At 43.1% G+C, this 9,991-nt stretch overlaps 1 protein-coding gene across 3 annotated transcripts in view; it reads right to left on the reverse strand.

Annotated features, from left to right (window-relative positions):
- Window positions 1–9,991, reverse strand: part of LANCL2 (LanC like 2) — a 35,039-nt gene that overhangs the window by 8,186 nt on the left and 16,862 nt on the right. The window contains exons 1-5 of one of the 3 annotated variants that reach the window (XM_011371498.2): window positions 9,372–9,985; window positions 6,603–6,720; window positions 2,579–2,786; window positions 1,601–1,748; window positions 380–526 (exon numbers count right to left, since the gene is read on the reverse strand). In XM_011371498.2, coding sequence (XP_011369800.1) covers window positions 380–526; window positions 1,601–1,748; window positions 2,579–2,786; window positions 6,603–6,663 — 564 coding nt within the window. In that variant the 5' untranslated portion in view covers window positions 6,664–6,720; window positions 9,372–9,985. Of the gene's footprint in view, window positions 1–379; window positions 527–1,600; window positions 1,749–2,578; window positions 2,787–6,602; window positions 6,721–9,232; window positions 9,256–9,371; window positions 9,986–9,991 lie in introns of those variants that run through there. The other 2 variants (XM_023537474.1, XM_023537473.1) reach the window with 2 other exon arrangements.

The following is a 9,991-nucleotide window of genomic DNA, read 5'->3' on the forward strand; positions in this document are numbered from 1 at the left end:
TATGCTGTCTCAGCAGAGAATGAGAAAATCTACTCAGGAACAAAATGGTCAGGTTTCTGTTTTTAATTCAGTGCATGAGCAGACACTATGGGCGCGAAGGTTCTCCCTTATTACATGAGTGACCACTTCCGTCAGCAAAAGGACGTGGACAGAGGCAAAGGGCCGTGGCAGGCACCTCGGCCGGTGCAAACCTGCACACCGAAGGCACCCCCGGAGCCCACCGCTCAGGGCTCATGCGGTAGAGCCGGAGCACCCACGATTCGGAGTGGAGCCTCGCTTTGTTTCAGCCTGCTTGGTTTGTGCTAAAATAGTTCCATTTTCCTATTTGATTTGTATTTTACGGTACGATCGCCACCTCAGTATTTCGGGGTGTCCTCACCTGCATCAGCATGTAGTAGATCCCGGCCATGCCATGGGCCGCTCCAACATACTGCTTCCGGTGCCACTGGTACAAGAGGGGACAGCGCTCGCTCTTCCTTTCTTCCCTCGACAAAGCCTTGCCCGATTCGATGATGGCAGCGACGACCTACAGACACAGGGGGCAGCGTAAGTCTAATAACCTAAACGTATCCTGTCTCAGTCTAATCAACACTAACAGCAAGTCTTTAGGTAGACAGACGGGCAGCTTAATCTAAAAATCTTTAAACAGTTAGTAGCCAACATTGTTATCTTTATTTTACAAATTAGTAAATACAGGAAGAGAGAAAGCAGGAGACAATCTCAGAGTAGAAAAAGACATTAAGCCAAACCATGAAATCAAAAGTTCTTTGCATAAACGGTTTTCTAGAATCTAGAAAAGCTTCCTGTGAAAATATGCTAGATGATGCATGTGCTCCGTAGCTACAATACGTTCCCCCAAAGCCTGGCAGCCTTGCAGGCCGCTGCAGGACGGGCTGGGCCGGGGAGGCTGATAGAATGAGGCCCACTGTGGCACGCAGGGCCTCAGTCAGACCAGTGGCAGAACCGCCTCTGTGACGACTGTGTGGCAGACACAAACTGTCTCCTCACAGCCTCTCCCTTCACACTGTTGTCAACCGTGCTCCAAGTTCTAGCTAGGCGCCTGGCCTCCGAGCTCCAGACAGCTGGACAGTCACGTGACTTGGTGGTGGCAGTGGGATGTGAGCAGAAGTGAGGTCAGCAACCTCTGCTTCGCTGCCTTCGAAAGGAAGCTGCTCATCCCCACTTCCTCACCTGCGCCCTGACTAGGGGAGGGGCAGGGTGTGCGGCTGGCTCTGGTCATGCAGGTAAGGGCGTGGCCCCCAGGACACAGGGGACCCGGAAGGAAGGACCAGGGTCCCTAGCCTTGGCCCCAGCTCTGCCTCTAGTTCAGGCATCTCGTGAAAGAGAAGGAAACATTCTCTTTTTGAAGCTGCCGCTGATTCTAGTGAAGACGGCTGCATTGATACAGGCCTGAGGAGTACACATTTCTAAGAACACATTCCTACAAAGGAAACAAAGGGGCCGCTTGTTAATTTTATGAGATGCCTTAAGCGATCTCTCTGACCTGGGAGCGGGGTCCGGCCAGCACTGTAAGAGGGCTAAGGTGACGGTGCCCACACCCCGTGGTACCTCATTAACAGCTGACTGGCACACAGTGTACCTCATTAACGGCCGACTGGCACACGGTGCCCGGGCCGATCTCCGTGTTCAGGTAGAGCAGGGCGTACAGGTAGCCCGCCCGGCCGTACAGCAGCTCGTCGGGGAGGTCGGAATCTCCGCAGACGACCGTTCTCTGCAGCTGCAGAAGCCTGCCCGACAAGAACAACTCCGTTTTCTCAATGTCTAACATTCTTTCCTGAAACTGTGAGTAACCCCATTATTTTAGGAATGACCTGTTATTTATAATTTAAAACTGATTTCAAAAATACAAAAAAAAACCCAAAACACAAACAAAAACAAACCCCAAACCCCAGAGAACAAAAATGTCTCCACTTCACTATTTCTCTCATATATCAAAATGAATAACAAATCTCGTGTTCAAACTTTTTACTTTATATCTATTCTGAACCACGTGAGAGAAGATGCTCAATTTTGCAACCCACGATTAGAAGCCAGTGATCTAAAATCTAAGTGAAAACGGCACCGAGGTGCAGCCCATGCTTGGGAGTCACCTCGAGTCACCAGACCAGCAGGCGACCCTGGTGTCGGCCTCTGCAGAAGAGACTGTGCCCCGACGGGCACGGAGCACATTTACGCTGACCGTGTGCTAACGACGGGCACAGAGGACGTTTACGCTGACCGTGTGCTAATGGAACCCGAAGTGACTCATCGTACTGCCACGGTGGGTCCGAGGCGTGTCAGCCAGCTTTCACGCATCGGGGGCGACTGAACGTGATCACGGTAGCAGAGAACCATGTTCATTCCCCCCGAAACAAAGGCCAACACGAGCCTGGGCAGAAAGGGAGCCTGTGACCCCAGCGGACGCCCAAGGTCACTGTGCAAACGTAGTCGTCCCTTGGAGAGACCCGCTAGTAACAGTACATCAACTGAAACCTGGTTCCCTTTCGACTGTCTTCCTTCGGCAAGACCTTCCACTGACTGGGAAGCTGGAGAAAATGCGGCCCGTTTTAAGACTCACTTCGTGACGCACTCCTGGGCCTCGCAGTCGCTCTTCAGCCTGTGGTACACCACGGCGCCCACGGCAAGCGGCCCGGCATCTCCGCAGAGGAAGGCCACCTTGCGGCCACTCAGATTCCGGAGCGTCCTCTTCACGTAGTCCAGGGACCGCAGCAGGTGGGCCTGGTCGCACGTGACCCGGTACAGCTGCAGGTACAGAAGAGCTATGCCTGGAACGACCCCCCAGGGAAGAGCATCGTTACTTTCCCTCCACCTTCAGGACACTGCTTAACAATTACGCGAGAGCCTACACAAAACCTGTTTCTGAAGGGCGACATCCAAGTGTTACGTATGGTATGTTCTAAAAAATGGAAAAAAATAATTCAGGGTAAAAAAAGTCCTCACGTTTAAATACACTGTCGTGTTGCCCTGACTGTTCTGACGCAGCCACTCGCTCCCTCCTGGACGCGGGCAGGTGCGCGACTCCCCAGCCCTCCCGCTGCACCCGGACTCGCCTCGAGGCTTTACCCATCCTCTTTTCCATCTTAATCCTTGTATCGGATCCTTTTCTTTTTACTTCTCATATAACCACATCCCCAATTAAATGATCCCCAATTAAATGATCACTCTTCTCAAGTTTACAACTTTTTTCCAATTTTTCTATTTCTCACAATTTTCCATTTTCTTTGGTGACCAACCCATCCAAATGACCAAATGGTGATTCAACTCGCCATTGATGGAACAGCCACATGATGCAGAATAGGCAGCAAATGCAGAAGATGGAGTTTATCACCGACCCTACATTCCTATTTTAGATTAAAGAACAGGTCCAGGTAGTCAAGTGAACTACAGAGGGGTCTTTCTCTGAAAATCTATAAAGGATGGCTTCTGTGGCTTCTAAAAGAGGCATGCTATTAGTCCTGGGTTTGAGAAGTCAATATGAGAGCTAAGTAAAAAATAAACCTGTATAAACATATACTTAGTAAAGTATATCGTAGGAAAAAGTATTGAAATGATTTGATGGTGAAAACAAAGCATCTGACGTTTGAACTGAGGTTCTCTAATACTGTTCTTTGTCTAATATCCTACTCTCACTGTTACTTTTCATTGTACTTTTTAAATTTCTCTAAATAGGTAGCTTCTTCTTTAATTCTCCTATCCAGGGCATCCTACTTCCCTTTCAAATTAATTCTCAAGACCAATATATATGTTTTTGATAGAATTCACCAGAAAAGCCATTGGGTCCTGGGCTTTTCTTCATTGGATTTTGATTCCTGATTCTTACTCATTGCTGGTCTGCTCATATCTTCTGTTTCTTCATAATTCAGTCTTGGTAGGTTGGATGTTTCTAGGAATTTATCCACTTCTCCTAGGTTACCCAATTTGTTGGCTTATAATTGCTCACAGTAGTGTCTTATGACCCTTTGTATTTCTGTGGCATCGGCTGGAATGTCCCCTTTCATTTTTTATTGGAATCTTTTCTCATTTTCTCAACTAGTCTTGACATAGGTTTGTCGATTCTGTTCACCGTTTCAAAAAACCACCTCTTGGTTTCGCTGATCTTTCCCTTTTCTGTTCTGGTTTCTAGTTCATTTGTTTCTGCTCTCATCTTTGTTTTCTCCTTCCTTCCGCTATCTTTGCATCTGGTTTGTTGTTTTTCTAATTCCTCGAGGTGTAAAATTAGGTTGTTTGAGATCTTTCCTTCTCTTAATGTAGTAGTTACTGTGGTGTTCGTCCCTCTTATAACTGCTTTGGCTGCCTCCCCTAGGTTTTGGTATACTGTGTTTGCATTTTCATTTGTTTCAAGATATTTTTTGATTTCCTTTTTTTGCTTTGATCCGTTGGTTACTAAGAAGCGTTTAGTTTAGTCTCTACATATTTGTGAATTTTCCAGTTTTTCTACTATTAATGGTTTCTAGTTTCATACTATAGGGGTCAGAAAAAGATACTTGATATAATTTCTATCTTCTTGAATTTATTGAGACTTGAGTCCTAACATATGATGTGTCCTGGAGAATGTTCTACATGCACTTGAGAAGGATTTGTATTCTGCTGCTGTTGGATGGAATATTCTATGTTATGTCTGTTAGGTCCACTGGTGTAATGTATAGCTCATTTTCAATGCTTTCCTATTGATAATCTGGATGATCTATTCATTGCTGGAAGAGGGGTAATGAAGTCCCCTATTATTATATTGTTGTTCATTTTTCCTTTCAGATGTTAGTATTTGTTTCATAGATTTAGGTATTCTGATGTTGGGTGCATATATCTGTACAATTCTTATATCCTCTTGATGAACTGACATCATTATATAATGACCCCCTTTGTCTCTACTAAAGCGTTTGAAGTTAGTCTATCTGTTCTGACATAAATGTACTTACCCCTGCTCTATTTTGGTTTCCATTAGCATGGAGTATCTCTTCCATCTTTCTTTCAGCCTATGTCCATAAAGCTGACATGAGTCTCTTATAAGCAGCATATAGTTAGGTCTTGCTCTTTTTTTCATCCATTCAATACTCTGTCTTGATTTGAGAATTTAGTCCATTTAAAGTACTTACTGATATGCAAGGACTTACCAACGCCATCTTATTAACTTTCTGGCTGTTTTGTAGCCCCTTTCTCTTTTACTGTCTTCCTTGTGATTTGATGATTTTTCTTACTGGTATGCTTTGATTCCTTTTTAAAGATAAATTGTTTATCTATTATAGGTTTTTTGCTTTGTGGTTACTATGAGATTTACATAAAAACATCTTATAACACTCTATTTTACGCTGAGAACTTTGATCTCATATAAGAACTCTACTTCCCTCACCAACATTTTGTTTCTGATGTCACAATTTACATATTTCATATTGTACACCCATTAAACATTGCTGTAGCTATAGTTATTTTTAATACCCGTCCTCTAATCTTTGTAATGGAGTGATTTACACGGCCATATTATATTATGGTACCTGAATCTGACTCCACATGTAACTCTGTTTTCATGTTTTCATGTTACTAGTTAGCATCCTTGCCTTGCAGCGTGCGGAACTGGCGTATTTCATAATTGTTCCTTTCCCCTCTCCCTGCTGGAAGCTGAAGGGATTTTTTTCTCCAATATTCACAGTGAGAAAACTCCTTGAGTCAATCTCACCCAAGTGTGGAAGCTCCCGTGACTGGGTCCCCCTGGAGTGCAACCCCCGTACTTGTCTGCGCTGGGCCTGCAGCGATCTGTCAGTCAGAGTCCAGGTTTCTTACCCCCACCGTTCCCGTGGAGGTGTCTCCTTGGGGGTCTCCGCCCCAGTAAACTGAGTTTCTGACTCCCCACCGCTCCCGTTTTTCACGCAGACGCTTGCCCTGTCACTTCACTTCTCTGACGAACCTGAGTTGTTGATTCTTCAGTTTCTTCAGCTTTTTACTTGTTAAGACAGGGTGGTGACTTTTAAACTCCTTACATGACAGACCCGAAACTGGAAGTCTCTCATTTTTGTTTTTGTTGCCCTTTTGATGGTACTGCTGTGTTTTCCGTGGAGTCAGTTATTTAACTCTTTGTAATTTGCTCTTAATTTCTGAAGTGATTTTTCTCTCTTTTTGTCCTTTCCTTCAATTCCTTTTCTTCTGTCAATTCTCACTTCCCATCATCTTCCTGTCTGGCCTCCTCTTCTCCGAGTTCCTGTATTTCTGTTTTGTGACTTACTGCTTACCTGTTTCCACATTAACGCCGAAAGCCCTGTAATCCCTCTCCGCACTGATGGCATTTTCCTGTTGTGTTTTCTTTTTCTATTGGTAACATTTGATTTTCCTCCCCGCCCCCCCAATATAATACATACAACTGTTGAATTTCTTCCCTAAATTTGAATCACATGAATTTTTCTGGATCAACTATAAACAGGAACATTTTATTTCACGAAAAAATTCCAAAGTATCTCATCGATGAAGACAGTTCAAAACTTCATTTAAAGGGTATAAAACGTTATCATTTCTAAAGAAAAAAAAATTCAAATCCAACTCTCACATATCATAACCCGAGAATGAAAGACACCGGCCGCGGCCTCGCGTCTCACCCGTCCACCCCGTGTAAGCAGAGCGGTCGTGCGGGTCGGCTGTCTTCAGCCCCTCCTCCATCTGCTGCAGAAGGTCTTTGATTTTGGTCTGGATCCGCCTCGTGAAATTCGGAACGATCTGAGAACCAAAGCATGGCATGCGTTGAAATTGCACAGAGATAGGATAATGCTGTACTGAATGCTTTAACTGGCAGTCTAGGTTGTAAGAACGTCACAGACAGAAATTATATCACCTGGCCCATTTCAATGCTTCATTGGTTGCAGAGAGTACCTCAGTTTTACAAGGTAAGAGTTTAAACGGGATAATGCCCTATACAGACTGTAAGTCTTAACTACGATCACGAAAAAAGAAGTTAGAGAAACCAAAGGAAAAACAAAACTGGTGGATTTGACTACACAAACATTCGAACTTTTATAAGTTAAAGAACATAAGAAAGATGGTTTAAAAGATAACGACGAGGGGGAAATAGTGGCAAGATAAAACATTACAAAAAGGCCACGACAATACAGAAACACACCTGAAATTATCCATGTACTTCAAAACAAGAAAAAAACCAAATGATAAGTATATGCGAAAATGGTCAATCACTTAGCGACTGATGAAATGCAAGTAAGTACAAGTACCATGGTTTTGCCTATTGGATGAATAAATAATAAAAACAATTAAAAATATTATGTATCACAGTGTTAAGAGCTAAGGAAAGAGGTATTCTTATTCAGCGCTGGTTTTCTCAGAGGAAAGCCAGCAATGTTCTTACATGTAGCTGTTCGGATTTTTCTACCTTGAAGATTTTTGAAAAATCTAGTTGCTGTATCAATGCTGAAGTGCATTAAAATCCCTGATAATGATTGTCGAATTGTCTATTTCTTCCTTTTGGTCTGGTTTTTTTTTTTTTTTTTTTTGCTTTTGTGTATTTTGTAGTTCTGTTATTCGTTATAGACAAATGTATAGCTGTTACGTCTTCTTGACGACTGACTCTTTATCATAATGCAACACCCCTCTGTGGGAAATAGAGCAAATGTTTTTATGTTCCTGCACATTTAGAGCTTTCAGGGCAAATCTTACTGAAATTTGGGGTTCTGGACTGACTGCAAGTAGGAATTAAGTTATAACTATGTAAGTTGTGAGAACTCTAGAGAGGTCTACTAAACCCTGGAGGTGTCAACATTTCAAAGGAGGCTGAGGCCCTGGACCTGAAGACAAATGGGCTTATCTTTTTTATAGAAAGATTCATTTACATTCCAAAGACTCAGAGTAAAACATTTCTAGAGAAACTCTCAAAAGGGGAAGGGAGACACTCCCAGCCTTCCCTTTTATAAAAAGACCCTATCTTAACTAATTACATTTCCTTATATGGAAACAAGGCCACACCCTGGATTTTCAGTAGCTAAGCTTGTGCTTGTACATACCTTTTGGGAAGACACAATTCAACCTATGACACCCTCATTTTCATGAAACTTCACGTCTACCAAAACAATGCATACTTTGATATTATCTTAATTACATTTTTAACATATTTTCAGAATTAAAAATGTAGTAATCAGCCATTCATAAAGTATCTATACAGAAGACATTCATTTTATCTTTTGATTTTCCTATAAGCAGCAGCATTCTTTCAACCTTTTAGAATCACAACCCCTCTCTCCCTTTAATGTGCTCTCATTTTTATGTTCAGAACAACACAATTTCTATTTCCCCGTTCCTTTAGCGTATAATCACGGTTTAGCATATATAACCACTGGCATGGGTCCCCCACCCCGATATATTTTAACTGCTAAATTGCATAAGCCCAATTAGTTTTTTATATAAGTCGGTCTGGTATACAGTTGAGGTCAAAATCACATTTACCAGATATAAAGAAAAAATACGTAATTACAGAACCAGTGTTTATCGCCTTTTATGAGGCAGAAAATGAAACTCAACTGCTCGCATCTATTCGTTCTCGTGAAGACTCAAATCGTGATCAGGAGTTTGTTTGACTCATCTTTAGTCACTAAACAGCAGCATGTTTATTCTAAGGATGCTTCTGAGGGAGCAGCTGACAAAAAGTATGAATGATGGATTTTTTTAATATTTGCCAGAGATTTATTTCTATTATAAAAATTTTGGACACTAAGTCACAAATATAAGATATGTGAATATAAAAGAAATCTAGAGAAAAATATTGATATAGGAATTCTAAACCCGAAGGCTTGAATTTTCAAGGGGAAGAAAGAGGCTGACATTTATTTGGGGCCTAGTAAGCACCACCTAACGCAGTTTGCCAGGCAATTTATATATATATTTTTAAATCTAATTCAAGCACTAACATCCCTATGAGTTAGGAACTGTTAGTCAGTTTTTAATCACATATTAAAAAAACAGAGGTTTAAAGAAGTCAGTTGCCGAAGATTCTATATTCAGACCTATGGCTCTCTCAAAATTGCCTTAGTTTTGGCAAACTTATACCTTTCGTGAAACAAAACACGAGGAACCAGTGAGGGGAATTGGGACTTAGATCAGTGCAACAATAATAACCTAATTAGTAAACATGAAAACAGTTCAGCTGATCATGTCATTTCCACTGTAAAAATTAATAAAGGAAACAAAATTCAAAACGGAGCCAGGAAGGGAGTTCTCATGCACGTACCAGTCACTGCAGCCTGCATAACCAGCAGGAAAAGGGAAGATTTATTTTAACAAGGGAGGGTATTTTTCGTATTTGAATTTGATCTCCTGCTTTTGAAAACAAGATGATCGCTCCTTGCTCCAGCAACGGCATTACCTACCCCTTGCGGCCAACGAAAAAACCACAACCTCGAACTCCTGTTCTTCCCAATTTCTCCCTAAAACGCCCCGAAAGCTGACTCCCTTTGTCTCTTCGGACTTGCCGGTAACTTGCAACAATCTCCATGTCCCGAACTGCAATTCCACCGCTTTTCCCAAATAATCTCCACTGTTTGAACCTGCTTGTTTACCTCTTTGTTTGGGTCAACACCACTTTCCCCTCCCAAGTTCACTTTTCAGACACTCCACTCCTGGACACACAGACAAAAGCAATCAAAACGACACTACTGTTTACGAACGATGCTTTTTGTTTTTCCAAGGGCACTGGACCAGAGGCCAGGCCTGACGACACAAGTGGCCTTCGGAAAGCTGTGAACAGGTCATCAGCGAGAATGCTTTGCAGCTCCAGAAGTGGGAGTCTGCTCGAGGGCCCTCGAGAGTAATCAACTCAGCACGTCGACTGCCACTAGCACCCTAACGGTCACTTCCAAGGGCCCAGACACAAGAGCGCGCCATGCTCATCGAAGGCCTGAGGGGCCAGGCGGCGCCCAACAGGAGGAACGTGGCTGACAACCCGAGTTCACAGCCCTTCGGGGCCGTCTCCCCAGGAAGGGCCGCGGCC

This window comes from Pteropus vampyrus, unplaced genomic scaffold (assembly GCF_000151845.1).
Source record: "Pteropus vampyrus isolate Shadow unplaced genomic scaffold, Pvam_2.0 Scaffold192, whole genome shotgun sequence".
In the NCBI taxonomy this organism is placed as follows: Eukaryota; Metazoa; Chordata; class Mammalia; order Chiroptera; family Pteropodidae; genus Pteropus; species Pteropus vampyrus.